The following is an 18,549-nucleotide window of genomic DNA, read 5'->3' on the forward strand; positions in this document are numbered from 1 at the left end:
GTAATACTACCTGTGGAAAAATATAGTCACAGGAGGAAAACCAGAGGATTCAAAAGACATAGAGAAACCTGAAGACTCATCTCTTAAGGAAAGCCTACAACTCTGCTGCCATCACAATTCTCAGCCATCCTCTATTCCAGTGCACCTCCATTATCACTGCACCAACCTAGGGTCTTTGAGTAGTATGGTAGAAAAACCGTAGCTGCCCCCGTGACCACAGAAAAAGGCCCAATGACATCTTCGGGCCTAACCCTTGCCAGTCCACACCATTCTCTCCAGGGACCATAGTAAATCCTCCCATAGTCCAAGTGTCAGTTCAGAACTGCACATTTTATCCTTTTCATTAGTTTTCAGTGGTAGACTGTATTGTCAGTAGTACTGGACAGTCATTTTCAACCAAATTCCAAGGTGGGGAATCTTTAATGAAGATAATAAAGGGGTGTTCTGCGAGTTACATAATGATAACCTATCCTTAGGTCCATCAATTCTTAGCATATGTTAATAGCCACTGCTACATGGATTCCAGCACAATTGGATTTTTTTCCGTTGCCCTCACCATTCCTGAGAAACAAGTGCAGTTATTTTTGGTGTCTGCTGCGCTATTTAAGTTCTGTAGTGTCAGAAGGGCAATGTCAGGCAGGAAATCAGAATTGAGAGGTCCAATGAGGAAGGAACAAGCAAGGGGTGTGATTTTGAGCTCTAATACTGCAGCGACTAAATAGCATATCAGGCAGCAAAACTAACAGCACTTATTGTTCAGGAATGGAAATTCTAACTGTGCCGGAATCAGTGGTGCAGCACTACTGCATGATGCAAACAGCTGGACTTGTTTGAGGTGGTGAAAGGTCTTCTTTAAGGAAACAGTATAACCCAGCTGCTTCTGTAACTCCCATAGAATTATGTAGGAGTTATGGAAACTGTGTAGCACAGCAAACCTCACTTTTTCCATAAATCCTGAAGTCATATAGAAAATGTAGCTTGCTGTGCTGTGCTGTTTCCATAATTCCTTTTTACCTCCATGGACGTTATGGAAACTGCTGCATTTGGCCCGTTTCCATAATTTCCAAACTTGTGGTTGGGAGCAGAGTATTCATTTTATCTGATGTGTAGCCCGCCTCATTGTAATTATAGGCAACCGGTAGTGCTTCATTCAGTGTAAGACATAAGCAGAATATACTCCACCCCACAATGGCTGATTTTGAAAACTGCCTCAATTTGTTTTTTTTTTGTGGAATTAATTGTAAAAATATTATATTTAAACAGATGATTAACCCAAGTTCAGTAAATCGTAAGTATGAATGAAGATGTTGAAACTGACATAGTGAATATAGATAAAGCAAAACTGTAGAAACCCTTTTGTAGAGATGGAGGAGATTGATACAGTATATAGTTTTTCAGGACATATGCTAATTATTAACTTACAATATACTTGCCTAGGCAAACTTTTCAATTTTGACAGAAACTGGTTTAGTGCTTTCTGATCTACTTCTTGAATCTTCTGCAGGAACAGAAAACAAATAACATTCTAAATGTGGTTAGAACATGAATGCTATATATTTTTATATGTTATTAAATAAGAGAAGTGAAACCATAATTAGGAAGTTGAGCAGTCCTGACTGCACTTTTGAGTTGAAAGTAGGTAATGTAATTGTATCGGTATTGTATACCTTTAGTGAACATTATTGGGATGAGGTCTTCAGTTTTTGATGTGATAGGTGTCATAAAAGTATATCCATTTAATCTTAGACCTCCCCAATTTCCAAAACTGCTAAAGTGAGCACTGTTCACACAGTGCTAATATAATAAGAAGCACTATACAGAGTATGCATGACATTCATTCTAAATTAAGCTTACAATCTAGTCTCAAACTTAAAGAGGACCTTTCATCAAATCGGGCACATGCAGTTCTATATACTGCTGGAAAGCTGACAGTGCGCTGATAACACTCGTCTATGGACAAGCTGTGTGAGCAGAGGGAGGGGGCGTTCCTTACCGCTCCACAGTAAAGCGCGATAGGTGCCGCAAGGCAGAAGGACGTTCCTGGCTAACAGTCAGAAACGCTCTTCTGACACTAAAGCGCTACGGTACCGGGACCGATAGCGCTTTACACCGGGCACGGATCGGGAAAGCCGACAGTGTGCTGAATTCAGCGCACTGTCAGCTTTCCAGCAGTATATAAAACTGCATGTGCCCGATTTGATGAAAGGTCCTCTTTAAACTTGCACTCCAAACTTCAATGGTAGTCAAATAATTTAAAGAAGCTATATAACTTTCTAAAATTGATGCCCTATCCTTAAAGAACTTGTCCAGTTTCAGCAAATAAATGTTATTGTTTTGTATAATGTAAAGTTATACTTTTTTCCAATACTAGCATCTGGCTGCGATTTCGTCTGCGAGTTGGTGTTGGCGCTGAGCTGCTTATATTTAGGCAATTGCTATTGTGGATGATCAGCCTGCCCCGCGTCTATGCTCTGCTACTTCGCAGCATATGCGCAGCATACTCAATTGTATGTACATCTCTGCATATGGAGAGCCTACAGAGGTGTGTTACAGCGCTGCGTAAGCTCTGCTACATCAGGCAATTGTGATTACAGGGGTTTTGTTATGTGACTGTCTGAGCAGCTTTTGTGTTACAATGGGCTGAACGGATGTTGCTGAAATGTGCTAAATTTCTCCCCCTCCCCATCAGAGGCAGAATAACACATTCCCCGTCACTGAAACTCTACACCCGATATACTCCTCTTGCCCACACACAGACTGCATGTTCTGTAGTCTCCTGATCTTCCATGAGACTCCATTTTCTTTCAGCTTTCACACTGTCCAGCTTCCTCCTATATAGCCCTGCCCACAAAATAGCATGTAGCTCCGCCCACTGCCTAACATGATCCTATCCTAGAAAGGCTGAAGGACCTGTGATGATGTCATAACAGGTCCTTTAGTGTTGTGTAAACCTAAATTCTTTCACTGCGGTTGTGTAGTGACGTCAATTACCGGGATAAAAAGTAGCCTATGTTTTAATCGGGGTTCCTATCTATGTATGTGGCAAATTTCATGCAAATCCGTACAGCCGATTTTACGTGATTGAGGAACAAACATCCAAACCCACAAACATCCAAGCCCACAAACTTTCATTATAATATTAGTAGGATAGGATACTGTCTGCATCAATTCCTCAAAGTTTTCTGGTTCTCTGCCTGCTGCTTCTGTTACTTCCAGTGGATGAAAAATTGGTCTCTGGTCATATGATGGACACACATGTGTACAGCTAGTTACAAGACAGATTTCTGATGAGACTAGGTTAACGTCAGTGTCTGAACCTCCTGCACAGAGGACTTCTCTGCACCGGCTTCAGAATAAAAACGCCGGACACCCAATAGACACCTAGCGGGCCTCATTATAGTCTATAATTTACAAATGATAGCTCAGCATCAGTTTAAAGAGGCCCTTTTACCTCCTGGGGCACATGCGGTGTAATATACCCTTATACTCTGCATACTTTATAGCCTGACAGGTAACTGTAGCTGTACATACATGTATCCTACATACAGTCCTAGTCCAAAAGTTTGAGCACCCCTATTAATCTTAATCATTTGTAGTTCTAAATATTTTGGTGTTTGCAGCAGCCATTTCAGTTTGATATATCTAATAACTGATGGACACAGTAATATTTCAGGATTCAAATGAGGTTTATTGTACTAACAGAAAATGTGCAATATGCATTAGACCAAAATTTGACCAGTGCAAAAGTATGGGCACCTCAACAGAAAAGTGACATTAATATTTAGTAGATCCTCCTTTTGCAAAGATAACAGCCTCTAGTCGCTTCCTGTAGCTTTTAATCAGTTCCTGGATCCTGGATGAAGGTATTTTGGACCATTCCTCTTTACAAAACAATTCAAGTTCAGTTAAGTTTGATGGTCGCCGAGCATGGACAGCCCGCTTCAAATCATCCCACAGATGTTCAATGATATTCAGGTCTGGGGACTGGGATGGCCATTCCAGAACCTTGTAATTGTTCCTCTGCATGAATGCCTGAGTCGATTTGGAGCGGTGTTTTAGATCATTGTCTTGCTGAAATATCCATCCCCGGCGTAACTTCAACTTCGTCACTGATTCTTGAACATTATTCTCAAGAATCTGCTGATACTGAGTGGAATCCATGCGACCCTCAACTTTAACAAGAATCCCGGTGCCGGCATTGGCCACACAGCCCCAAAGCATGATGGAACCTCCACCAAATTTTACCGTGAGTAGCATGTGTTTTTCTTGGAATGCTGGTTTTTTTGGACGCCATGCATAACGCCTTTTTGTATGACCAAACAACTCAATCTTTGTTTCATCAGTCCACAGGACCTTCTTCCAAAATGAAGCTGGCTTGTCCAAATGTGCTTTTGCATAGCTCAGGCGACTCTATTTGTGGCGTGCTTACAGGAACGGCTTCTTTCTCATCACTCTCCCATACAGCTTCTCCTTGTGTGAAGTGCGCTGTATTGTTGACCGATGCGCAGTGACACCATCTGCAGCAAGATGATGCTGCAGCTCTTACGAGGTGGTCTGTGGATTGTGCTTGACTGTTCTCACCATTCTTCTTCTCTGCCTTTCTGATATTTTTCTTGGCCTGCCGCTTCTGGGCTTAACAAGAACTGTCCCTTTGATCTTCCATTTCTTCACTATGTTCCTCACAGTGGAAACTGACAGGTTAAATCTCTGAGACAACCTTTTGTATCCTTCCCCTGAACAACTATGTTGAACAATCTTTGTTTTCAGATCATTTGAGAGTTGTTTTGAGTAGCCCATGATGCCACTCTTCAGAGGAGACTCAAATAGGAGAACAATTTGCAATTGGCCACCTTAAATACCTTTTCTCATGATTGGATACACCTGGCTATGAAGTTCAAAACTCAGTGAGGTTACAAAACCAATTTTGTGCTTCAGTAAGTCAGTAAAAAGTAGTTAGGAGTATTCAAATCAATAAAATGATAAGGGTACCAAACTTTTTGCACCAGTCAAATTTTGGTTTAATGCATATTGCACATTTTCTGTTAGTACAATAAACCTCATTTCAATCCTGAAATATTACTGTGTCCATCAGTTATTAGATATATCAAACTGAAATGGCTGTTGCAAACACCAAAATATTTAGAACTAAAAATGATTAACATTAATAGGGGTGCCCAAACTTTTTCATAGGACTGTAGTTCATTACTGAGAGTGAGATACCAGACCACACAGTTGAAATGTTGAACTGTAAATGTAGAACCTACCTGCTTACGCAGCTTTACAACATATAATTTTTTTTTCATTTCTGCTTTGAAAATGTCAAAGAAGTGTCCTTCTCTGATTACAAAATCTTTGTGGAAGTTACGAGTTGCTTCTGTAATCTCTTTAAGACTCACACAAGATAGGGTGTTTATGTCTGTGAAAAGACGGAAGCATAAAAATTTTTTCCATTATGTGTTATATCATATTGTTGCAGTCTTACTACAGTGGTTTGTCACAAAAGATGTAAAGAAGGTATGTTACCAGAACCCAGCACATCAGCCAAGGCACGCAGATAGATAGGTTAGGGTAACCTATATAAATGTTGGGCAGTGTTGATGTGTTGACTTCTGATGACAGACTCCTTTGACAGATGGCAGATTCCAGTGGAACAGATAATGCAATAGAACTTCTAGGCATCTGATTCTTGCACTATATAAAGTATATATTTTCTGGATGAGAAATTCCACACTCGATCTCAAACCATGACCTTTAACACTTTATATTTCTAAATACGACTGATATTTTCATTACTTCCACACTAAATGTTAATATGCATTGTAACAAAAGACTGTAAAGGCATGGACAGTATTTATATAAACTGCCTAATATAGCAACCAATCAGCAGTCACCTTTTATATTCCAGAGCAATTTAAAAATGAAAGCTGAGTTTTGATTGGTTTCTCTGAGCAGCAAAGATGATCTTCCTATTCGACAATTTTGATCATTTATTCATTTCACCAGCTTCCAGTTATTTCTTCATCTGAAGACTGGATCCTCCCAAGATGATTCTGTTCTCTGAATGTTGTCACCCTTGCAATGCAAAGTTTAACAGCAGTGGAGAAAGCTCCACAGAAAACATTGATATGCTGCGGGCTGAAAATTTGCTGTACAGGTTGATTTGCACTGTAGGTCTTTAGTGCAGCATGTGAATGACATTTGGTTAAATCCCATCCTTTCTGCTTGTATTGTACAATGTAAAAGGGTAGCCAATGGTTAACCTGCTGAAACTACATCCTGTAGCCTAAAGAGACTCAAGGAAACGCCATCTGCCAGATATATCTTTGCTGGGACCCCCGGCACTGTAAAGCATTATTACTGTTATAAAGGTATAATGCAATATGACCAGTTATGATATAATACATTCCAGATCCAATATTACAACATCAGATTGCTTCTCAGAAGTTCTATATGACACATACATCATGTGGTGGAGCTTTCTAAAACAATTTGCTGTTTGTTTTTATTAACGCTACCACTTGTCCATAGACACATATATCTATAAGTAGAGGGAGGACCCGGCTTCGCACAGGTATATTACATTTTATGTTTGTGTAGTGGCCCCATAAGAATTGTCCAATTTTGCACTGGTGTATTTTGTATGTGGTTTCTGTGTATGTCCATAAGCGTCATGTGATTATTAGAGATGAGCGAACAGTGTTCTATCGAACACATGTTCGATCGGATATCAGGCTGTTCGATGTGTTCGATTCGAATTGAACATCACGTGGCAAACTCCAAAAAAATTTGATTCCCCTCCCACCTTCCCTGGCGCTTTTTTTTTGCACCAATAACAGCGCAGGGGAGGTGGGACAGGAACTACGACACCGGAGGCATTGAAAAAAATCGGAAAAAAGTCATTGGCTGCCGAAATCAGGTGACCTCTATTTTAGACGAATAGTGGATTTCAGATCTGGGTCATATGAGACTGTGAACTTTGTGACTAAGAGACAGGGATAGATGTACAGGCAGGGTTAGCTAGGGATAACCTTTATTTAGGTAGGAATGTTATTAAAAATAACTTTTTGGGGCTCTATCGGGTGTGTAATTGTGTTTTTTGTGAGATAAACTTTTTCCCATAGGAATGCATTGGCCAGCGCTGATTGGCCAGAGTTCATAATTTGGCCAATCAGCACTGGCTCTGCTGGAGGAGGCGGAGTCTAAGATCACTCCACACCAGTCTCCATTCTGGTCCGACCTTAGACTCCGCCTCCTCCAACAGAGCCAGCGCTGATTGGCCGAATTATGTACTCTGGCCAATCAGCGCTGGCCAATGCATTCTATTGGCGTGATAAAGCAGAGCTGAATGTGTGTGCTGAGCTCAACTACACCAGTGGTGTAGTCGAGAGTTCAGTGCACAGCCAGCTCTGCTATGCCGGAGATTGATCTCTCAACTACGCCGGTGGTGTAGCCAAGAGTTCAGTGCACGGCCAGCTCTGCTATGCCGGAGATTGAACTCTCGACTACGCCGGTGGCGTAGCCGAGAGTTCAGTGCACGGCCAGCTCTGCTATGCCGGAGATTCAGCAGAGTTGGCCGTGCGCTCCGGTGGTGTAGCAGAGCCGAGGGTGCAGAAGGATTCAAGTGCACCCTCGGCTCTGATGTAGCAGAGCCGAGGGTGCAGAAGGATTCAAATGCACCCTCGGCTCTGATGTAGCAGAGCCGAGGGTGCAGAAGGATTCAAGTGCACCCTCGGCTCTGATGTAGCAGAGCCGAGGGTGCAGAAGGATTCAAGTGCACCCTCGGCTCTGATGTAGCAGAGCCGAGGGTGCAGAAGGATTCAAGTGCACCCTCGGCTCTGATGTAGCAGAGCCGAGGGTGCAGAAGGATTCAAGTGCACCCTCGGCTCTGATGTAGCAGAGCCGAGGGTGCAGAAGGATTCAAGTGCACCCTCGGCTCTGATGTAGCAGCGCCGAGGGTGCAGAAGGATTCAAGTGCACCCTCGGCTCTGATGTAGCAGAGCCGAGGGTGCAGAAGGATTCAAGTGCACCCTCGGAGATGTAGCCGTGCTGATGCTGTCAACACTGCTACATCTGATATCGGAACACAATGGAGACTGCTGTGGACTCCACAGCAGTCTCCATTGTGTTCCGATATCAGATGTAGCAGTGTTGACAGCATCAGCACGGCTACATCTCCGGACGGAGTGTGCGCTTTAACCCTTGTGCACACACAGCTCTGCTACATCAGAGCCGAGGGTGCACTTGTACCCTTCTGCACCCTCGGCTCTGCTACACCACCGGAGCGCACGGCCAACTCTGCTCAATCTCCGGCATAGCAGAGCTGGCCGTGCACTGAACTCTTGGCTACACCAACGGTGTAGTTGAGAGTTCAATCACCGGCATAGCAGAGCTGGCCGTGCACTGAACTCCCGGCTACACCACCGGCATAGTTGAGCTCAGCACACACATTCAGCTGTGCTTCATCACCCCAATAGAATGCATTGGCCAGCGCTGATTGGCCAGTTTACAGAATTCGGCCAATCAACACTGGCTCTGTCGGAGGAGGCGGAGTCTAAGGTCGGACCTGAATTGAGACTGGTGTGGAGCGATCTTAGACTCCGCCTCCTCCGGCAGAGCCAGCGCTGATTGGCCGAATTCTGTAAACTGGCCAATCAGCGCTGGCCAATGCATTCCTATTGGAAAAAGTTAGCTTGTGAAAATCGCAAGCTGACAGGGATTTCCATGTAATAAAGTGACTTTTATGCCCCCAGACATGCTTCCCCTGCTGTCCCAGTGTCATTCCAGGGTGTTGGCATCATTTCCTGGGGTGTCATAGTGGACTTGGTGACCCTCCAGAGACGGATTTAGGTTTCCTCCTTAACGAGTATATGTTCCCCATAGACTATAATGGGGTTCGAAACCCGTTCGAACAGTCGAACAGTGAGCGACTGTTCGAATCGGATTTCGAACTTCGAACATTTTGGTGTTCGCTCATCTCTAGTGATTATGTGTATCTCATTTTGGATGTCAGTGAAAAACCTGTGATTAGTTGTTATGGATACCTGGAGTAAAGCTGTATCTAATCCTTCCCCGTGTAGTACTGTGTTTAGATGCAAGTATCCAATCCTTGTTGGTGTGGTACTTTGTGCAGATGCACATATCTAATCCTCCCCGTGTGGTATTGTGTGAAGAGGGGCGTATCTAATCCTCCAGTAAGTGAAACTGTGTGCAGACGTGCGTATCTAATGACTCTGGCGTGTGGTACTGTGTGCAGATGCATGTATCTAATACTCTGGCGTGTGGTACTGTGTGCAGATGCATGTATCTAATACTCTGGCGTGTGGTACTGTGTGCAGATGCGCGTATCTAATCCTCCCCCATGTGGAACTGTGTGCAGAGGCCTGTATCTAATCCTCCAAAGTGTGGTACTGTGTCCAGATGCACGTATCTAATCCTCCCCTGTGTGGTATTGTGTGAAGAGGCGCGTATCTAATCCTACAGTGTGTGGAACTGTGTGCATAAGTGCGTATTTAATCCTCTGGTGTGTGGCACTGTGTGCAAACCCGTGTATCTAATTCTACGGCATGTGGTACTGTGTGTAGACACGCATATCTAATCCTACGGCATGTGGTACTGTGTGCAGACGCGTGTATTTAATCCTATGGCGTGTACAACTGTGTGAAGACAAGTGTATCTAATCCTCCCCTGTGTGGTATTGTGTGAAGAGGCGCATATCTAATCCTATGGCGTGTGGAACTGTGTGTAGATGCGCGTATCCAATCCCCCAGCATGTGGTACTGTGTGCAGATGCGTGTATCTAATCCTATGGCATGTGGTACTGTGTGTAGACGCGCGTATCTAATCCTCCCCGTGTGGTACTGTGTGCAGACGCGTGTATCTAATCCTCCCCCGTGTGATACTGTGTGCTGAGACGCGTATCTAATTCTCTGGCTTGTGGTACTGTGTGCAGAGACATGTATCTAATCCTCCAAAGTGTGGTACTGTGTGCACACACACGTATCTAATCCTCCCCTGTGTGGTATTGTGTGAAGAGGCGCGTATCTAATCCTATGGCGTGTACAACTGTGTGCAGACGCGCGTATCTAATCCTCTGGAGTGTGGAACTGTGTGTAGACACGTGTATCTAATCCTACGGCATGTGGTACTCTGTGAAGACGCATGTATCTAATCCTATGGCGTGTACAAATGTGTGCAGATGCGCGTATCTAATCCTCTGGAGTGTGGAACTGTGTGTAGACGCGTGTATCTAATCCTACGGCATGTGTTACTCTGTGCAGACGCGTGTATCTAATCCTATGGCGTGTACAAATGTGTGCAGACGCGCGTATCTAATCCTCTGGAGTGTGGAACTGTGTGTAGACACCTGTATCTAATCCTTCGGCATGTGGAACCGTGTGCAGAAGTGCATATTTAATCCTCTGGTGTGTGGGACTGTGTGCAGACCCGTGTATCTAATTCTACGGCGTGTGATACTGTTTGCTGATCTGTGTATCTAATCCTCTGATGCGTGTATCTCAGTTTGGATATCAGTGTTGTATTGTGCATGTGGATTGACCGTGTGTATTGCAGTTGGAATATGAGTCAAAGTCTTGCAGGTTTGTATTGGCTAAGGGGGGCGGAACTGTGTTTGGAATGCTGTATCTCAGCAATGGTACGTCCGAGCGAGTTGGAGTCTCGTCTTAAACCTTCCCGGATATCTGAAGTATCTCTGTACCAAATTTGGTGAAGATCGGTGCAGCCGTTTGGTTCACATTAGAGAACAGACGGACAGACAGACAGACAGACAGACAAGAATTCATTTTTATAATATAGAGCAGGGGTCCTCAAACTTTTCAAACAGTGGGCCGGAGGCAGAGCAGGTCGCACAGACATTAGGAGCGGTGCCCTCCAATAGGTAAAGTGAAGTGCGCTCCATGGCCTGGCCCGAGCTCCCCAGGTGCTTCATTATAAATGCACGCCTGCCGGCGTTGTTGGCGGGGCCAGACAGAAGTGCTTGGCGGGCCTCAGTTTGAGGACCCCTGATATAGAGAGATATTACAGAAGGTGAGTAAAGGCAAATTTACATATACCCCTCAACACTGAACTTGCAACAACAAGAAGGACAAGGCTATGCAAACTGAGAAAGCAGCAGGTGTCACTAAGATCTCCAAACAACCAACTTTTCAAGCACTTAGCTCCAATCTATGCCATGTGGGAGGGACATATATACTAGATTGAAACTAATTTTTAGGCTAAAGCACCACGTAGCATCCCATAGCAAAAAAAGCGCTGTAGGAAACACCACGGCAGAAGTGCATTGTGGTTTTTCCCATAGCGCTTTTCACAGAAAGTCCGCAGAAGAAACCTCTGCTTCAATTATACGTATAGGGAAACTGCCGGCATTTACATAGGTATAATTGACATGCTGCAATTTCCAAAACTACAATGGGTTTGGAAATCGCAGTGTATCTGATGCACATATTTTTCCACAAAGTGTGGATGGGATTTGCTAGAATCCACTTTTGCTGTGACTGTAAAGTGCTATGACTGTTTACATCACGTGTGACCCCGACCTCAGCCAGGGATCAAGTGGTATGGAATAATTGATGCCTCCTGTAATGTCAACATGACAGTAATATCCACTTATCGCAGACTGAAAGGGACACAATCCTTGCCCTGAGAGACCTTTATCACTTCGGCAGATCACTATGCCTAGGCTGAGAGATACCTCAATACAGATGGATCATCTATTTGGAAGAGTGGCGCATAGTGATCTATTCTGTATTGCAAGTGAAATTGGACATCACATCTCAAGCCTACTCACACCCCTACTCTCATAGGCTATTGTGGTTCACAGCAAGATGTCATTGGAGGTGGGAATGGATATCTATTCTCTTCAGCGATGAGTCCTTCGTTTGCCTTCAATGCCATGATAACTGGAGATTGGTCTGGAAATGGCATAAAGAGGCCTATACTAGGGAATGTCAGATCGGTCTTACTCCCAGGTTATAGTGTGGGGTGTTATAATGTATAATAGCTGGACCCATCTAATTTTCATCAGGTACACTGAAACAACTCGGCATTACACTGATTTTGCCATGGAGTCAGTGGTGCAGCCAATTCTCCCTGAGTCCCAGAGGCTGTTTTTCAACAAAGTCATACCATATTTTTCATACCCTACTATAGGCATCCTGTGTGGCCTAAAAGTGCTGCAATAGAATCATCTCCAGACTTGTTTCTGTTAAATATCTTGTATTCGCCGGTGAGACTTGTGTCCACTGTTAAATATCCGGACCTGGCCTTGTCCACGATAGGAAGAAGTCAGCTTGTTATAAATCAGTGTAGAGGTTTATTAATATCTTGAAGGAAAACACAGGAACAGGGAAAATGTCCAAATAACACAAATATCAGTCAATTGTCAATAGCTTACATCTTCAGAGAAGTTAAATCATCTGGATATCTTGTAGTTACAGCTTGGTTCATGCTTGTCATCTGGTTGGTGGACTTGGGCTGGTTACGACGTCCATGGATGTCCATCTGCCTGGACCACCCACCCTGGTGTTCCCAAAGACAGACCTCCTGGTCTTCCCCTGGTCTTCCCAAAGACAGACCCAGACATGTGTATTTCTTACTCATTTATATTCATGAGAGTGGGTGTTACCTTCCATCTTGTAGCTATGTAAGGAGATTTCTAAAATGGTCTACTCTAACCGCACCCATGCACCCAAAATATAAGACTATGATGTCAGTAGAGTGTTAACCCCATGTCTGCTAGAGAATATTGTAAATATATAATATTTAACATTTCCCCCTTTTGAGAGTGAAATATCTGTTTGAACTCTCAAGATATACCATACAACAATATTCATTCAATTAGATTATATCTTCTTTCTTCTTTGCTGAATACTGGAACTTAATTTTCATTAATTGTCCATATAATAATTTCATCAATTTGCGATACATTTTGACATTAGTAAACGTTATGGTATGTTATGGTAAACTGTGATCAAAGATGGAAACAATTTGATCCACTATCTAACCTACATCTGATGAAGGCTCTTCTTTCATCGTCTGGTCTTCTGGTCATCTCTTCTTCCGTCATAATAGAAGGCTTATTACCACAAATGTAGTTCTTGACTTAAAGTCCTTTAGATTTCCTCCGTGTTGTGCAGATATTATAACATTGTCCATTAAAGTTCATATTGTGAAGATATTGATATAACAGCAAAGTCCATATGTTATGTTTCACTTTACCAAGACATAGACTGTAGAGGAGTTTCCTTTGGTAATTCCCTTGACCACCTGTCACTGTAGAATCATGTGACACTTCTGGAGCAATACTGCAAAAGCAAGGCAAGTGTGAATTCTGACATCATCCCTGCTGCTTGTCAGTAAGGTTCAGTCCTGGAATCTCAGTCTCTTGGATACACAATATCTGTGTTCGGGTTTTATCATTCACAACCCTTTTGCTCACCAAACAACTTGAAGTCTTGAAATAGAGAAGATTCCACCAAACATTGATGAGGACGTCTTTATATTTGTCCAATCATCAGCTGATCAAAGGTTCCAACCTCCAGTAATAATTTTTAAACACAGTCCTTGGCATAAGCTTAAGCATATAGCATCATACCTTCAGGTTATCTTTTCCTGCACATCTTCTTCTTGTAACTGTTAAAGTCTTTTTATTAACATTTGATATCAAACTTTCTCATAATCTTGGACTTGATTGAAGATAAGTTTTCTTTCCCTAATAGCTAAGCCAAACTAGGCAATTAACTAAACTATAATATCACAGTGTACCATATCATTCATTTATAGATCAGACTTCTCTTTACATTGTATCAATATTTATATTTGACTTATTAAAATATTGATATTCAATACATTTATCAAACTATCAGATAATAGTACTTTGGATACAATAATCTATATAAACATCATATATCAACATATATATCTTTATATCTATATGTATGAATATATATGTGTAATACATTACTTGTGATGACAAATTGCAACACGACTTTGAAATATAATGTGATTATTAATTACCATTCTATAGACAATCACAATATTTATTCTTTAGTTAGAACTTTTCACCAATTATACTAAACATATGTTCCTATATGATTGTGTTATCATACTTATCATACATTTTCTAAAGTTTAATCACTTTATTATCCTTTTTAATAAGAAATAATTTTATTTTGAACATTACTTTATTAATTATCATTGTGTTCCTTATCTGAGACACAATATTAACCCTTTATTCATAAAAACTTATGTGACTAAAGTTTCCTCTTAACACCTCGTCTCTTCACAGACTCCTGTGTCCTTTTTTAACCTTTCAGATACCTCCAATACCAAGAATAGAGACAAGACTTAACATACTTGACTGTCTTTAACTTAACTGTATATATTCTTGTGTACTGGCTGTATGTGAATACCATATATATGAAATAAGTATATAAACATAAACTTTTCAAAATATGTCACATCCTATAATCAGAAGTTTGAAGAATAAACCAGAGACTATCTCTCTTGATATCCCATATCCTTTGATGATATTATGCTTCTCCTTTCATGAAGATGATTAGCTTATCTTATTTGCATATAAGACACTTATGTTTTCCCAATGTTTGTTTTCCCAATGTTTGTTTTCCCAATGTTTGTAGATGTTGATGTGTGTAAGTGTATGCAAGTGTGTGTGTACATGTAAGAATACATAATGAATAATAATACAATAAATCAATACTGCAATACTGGCTATAGCTAACTAGATTTTTCCACCATACCTAATATATTTATTATCCCATGATCCAATTACCCCAATAAACCTTTATTTGTCAGGTTTGAACAAATATATTGAAGAGCTATCTATATCTTAGTCAAAAGCTTCTTCTTTTGCTACAAAATGTTCACAAACTAAAATAACCTTCACCCTACTGCATCTGTCACCTTTTCCTCAGCTCATGTGACTTGAACACTTGGTTTTCCTGTAGGTATAAACCTGAAATTCCTTTTGATGGATTTCTCATATATTTGCTGATTACCCAATTTAATATAGAGGATCATATAAGATAAAAAATAGAAAGTAGAAGAAAAAGAAAATAGAAATAGAAAATAGAAAGAAATAGAAAATAGAAAGAAAATAGACGTCTCTTTGTTGGATATATTTTCCTTTTTTCCTTGTTGGATGCATCCTGATTTTCTTAGGCCTATTTGTGATGTCACAGATCTGTAGTATACACCAGTGGACACATAACACACATAACACTTATACTGACCAGCCCATCAGGGTCACAGGTCACAGTGTGTTGCTGTCACTCAACTGACCACATGAACGAACACTTATTCTCACAGTAAGTAAGAGCTCCATGCCTAGTTGCATGCCTTCATACATAATGGATTATAACTTGAAAATCCTAAAAACATGGACTTTACATGAAACTATTGAAAAACATGCTTGAGGTAAGTTAGAACTTCTATCACTTTATCATGCATTGTTATTAGTCACACCATGTGAAATTAGTTTACTCATTAATAGTTAGACACTCCATGTATTCTTTTGGCTATAAGGAAAGAATGATGAATGAATGGACATCACTGATTGAACTGATCCATTTTTCCATATATCTATATCTGATGAGAAAAAATAGATAAACTTTAGCAAAAACCAAATTAATACAATAATGATTTTAACCAATGGAAAATTTAATAACTTTATGGATCCCTAGTACTATTTGATCATATTCATATAATGTACATAACATGTTCCTCCTCTCTCTGCATCCAGAGAGTGGACTATGACAAAAATCTGTCACCACACATCAGGCTCTTCTCCTATATGTGTGTGTATATATATAATAATATGATCCATAGTATTATTCACAATAGCATAATTAGGATTATTTTACAAACATTATCACATAATCATGTGGATTATACCTGATCATTGGACTTCTCCTCATATAAAAGGGATTTCTCTTTACATAGCCAAATAGTACATAAGTAAATACTCAATAGACAGTCATTCCTTCAGAGATACTTTTAAACTCGACCCCTGACCTTCCTGTCAATCACATCCCACAATAACTCCACCAGGTCATTAGAGAATGCCAAGCTTGCCCTTTTCCTAAAAATATTAGGTAGCTCAAATTCCTCTTGGTTACTGGGAAGATCTGACATTTTGGAAACAACTGGTACATTCCCAGATACATTCTTTTGCAGATACTCAATAGATTTGGCTGGCTGCAATTCTTTAATTTCAGTTAATAATGGAATTTCAATTTGTGGATTTTCTTGCATGGCATATGGTTTATATGCAACATGTAATTTCCTACGTTTCTCATAGATTTTGTCACTTTCCCTCCTATAAATAGGGGACACTTTAACATGATTTGACAGATGTCTCTTAATAGGCTTTGCTTTTTGCTTTGGACATACTCGATTTACATTTGACATATGTTTCTGATGTCTTCTGGCCATGTCCAATAAACTAGCAGCTTCAAATAAAGTCTTCTTATCTGAGGCACTGGCAAGGGTGACTGCATCCAAAAATTTGAACTTTTTAACAAAACTTTTCACCATAGATGAAGAGTTCACCTTTTGAATGACAGTTTTGTATGTTCTCTCAAATTTAGACATGAATGCATATGTACATTCTTTTCTGCCAATCTTTATCTCATTCAGTATGTCAGATGTTGGCATGCTGTCACCTCTAGTGCACCAGATTAATTTCTTTAATCTCTCCACATCACTGTCTTTTAACCATTCATCTGACTCATTATCATAAGACATTTTTGCAGACAAACGTTCTGTAAAATCAATAGGAAGCCATAATTTAAACAGTTTATTTCTCTGTTCAATATTTAGATCAAATTTCTCTGCATGGCTTTCAAAAATTTCTGAGTTTCTACACACATGGATCTTTACATCATATGTGGGAATGGGTTTACTCAGATTCATCAAATATTCCTGAGATTTTAATTTCAATTTAGTTTCTTGTATCATTTGTTCCTCACCATCTATGGCCATTACTGCCACATGGTGCTCTTTATCAACATATTGAGATTTCTCATCTGTCTGAACAGATTTATGCATACTATTACTTAATTTCTTTTCTGTTACCATGTCATTAAAAATCTTTACCAAAGAAGCAATATTCCTAAATACCTGCTTCTCTTTTGTAGAACAAATTCTATTTTCAATCTTAGAATTTGCCTGCTCACATTGTGTATACAAATCTTGCCATATACTCGCTAAATTGTCACTAGACAAAACTTTATACTCAAAGTTACACTTTTTAGACAATGACTCTAATTTTTCCATACTTTAAAAGTAAAATCTTTACTCACCACTGTGGAAAGCTTCACCTTTAGCTTGTCCTTGGAACAGTTGGTCCCTGTCATCAGAACGTCTCAGTACGTCTGGCACTTGTGGTCCTTCTGTATTTCCTCACAGGCTTTCCTCACACAGGCTTCCGTATCATATAACACGTGCAACAGTCATCTGTATCTCACCAATATAGGTTTCTTTTCGAAGTCTTCCTGAATCTTGCAATTCATACAACTTGCAAAATACACCTCTCTTCCCCCTTAATTGCAAGTGAACGGAACGAGAAAAACAGGAAAAAAAACGACCGTGCTGGCTCGCCACTGTTAAATATCTTGTATTCGCTGGTGAGACTTGTGTCCACTGTTAAATATCCGGACCTGGCCTTGTCCACGATAGGAAGAAGTCAGCTTGTTATAAATCAGTGTAGAGGTTTATTAATATCTTGAAGGAAAACACAGGAACAGGGAAAATGTCCAAATAACACAAATATCAGTCAATTGTCAATAGCTTACATCTTCAGAGAAGTTAAATCATCTGGATATCTTGTAGTTACAGCTTGGTTCATGCTTGTCATCTGGTTGGTGGACTTGGGCTGGTTACGACGTCCATGGATGTCCATCTGCCTGGACCACCCACCCTGGTGTTCCCAAAGACAGACCTCCTGGTCTTCCCCTGGTCTTCCCAAAGACAGACCCAGACATGTGTATTTCTTACTCATTTATATTCATGAGAGTGGGTGTTACCTTCCATCTTGTAGCTATGTAAGGAGATTTCTAAAATGGTCTACTCTAACCGCACCCATGCACCCAAAATATAAGACTATGATGTCAGTAGAGTGTTAACCCCATGTCTGCTAGAGAATATTGTAAATATATAATATTTAACAGTTTCCTATCGTGCACTTCAGGGACATCATTGGTTGGCATTGGTTGAACACCCAAGGGCAATCACCAAGGTATAATATTCCTCAGACAACAATTAACCTGATCAATAACATGTCAAGAAATGCTTGTATTGCTGCAAATGACTTTTGTACTCGATTCTAGATCAAAATCTTTTGAATATTTTATTTCTATTAACTTTTTACCATTTGCATATCATTAACTTATCTATAGATCCTGTGATTTTCAGAATTCCAAGACTTTTTCAGCTTGGTGTTGCAATTTCGAGTGTGCAAATACTTAGTCTGTTTTGTTAATCTAACTATGATTAAAAAAAAACCTAATTTCTGTT

General features: G+C 40.6%; 1 protein-coding gene across 1 annotated transcript in view; it reads right to left on the reverse strand.

The window, feature by feature from the left end:
* The window catches only part of IRAK3 (interleukin 1 receptor associated kinase 3), a 34,473-nt gene that overhangs the window by 11,552 nt on the left and 4,372 nt on the right, over positions 1 to 18,549 (reverse strand). The window contains exons 3-4 of the mRNA XM_075274399.1: positions 5,265 to 5,416; positions 1,434 to 1,498 (exon numbers count right to left, since the gene is read on the reverse strand). Of these exons, the coding sequence (XP_075130500.1) occupies positions 1,434 to 1,498; positions 5,265 to 5,416 (217 nt within the window). The remainder of the gene's footprint in view (positions 1 to 1,433; positions 1,499 to 5,264; positions 5,417 to 18,549) is intronic.

This window comes from Leptodactylus fuscus, chromosome 5 (assembly GCF_031893055.1).
Source record: "Leptodactylus fuscus isolate aLepFus1 chromosome 5, aLepFus1.hap2, whole genome shotgun sequence".
NCBI lineage: Eukaryota > Metazoa > Chordata > Amphibia > Anura > Leptodactylidae > Leptodactylus > Leptodactylus fuscus.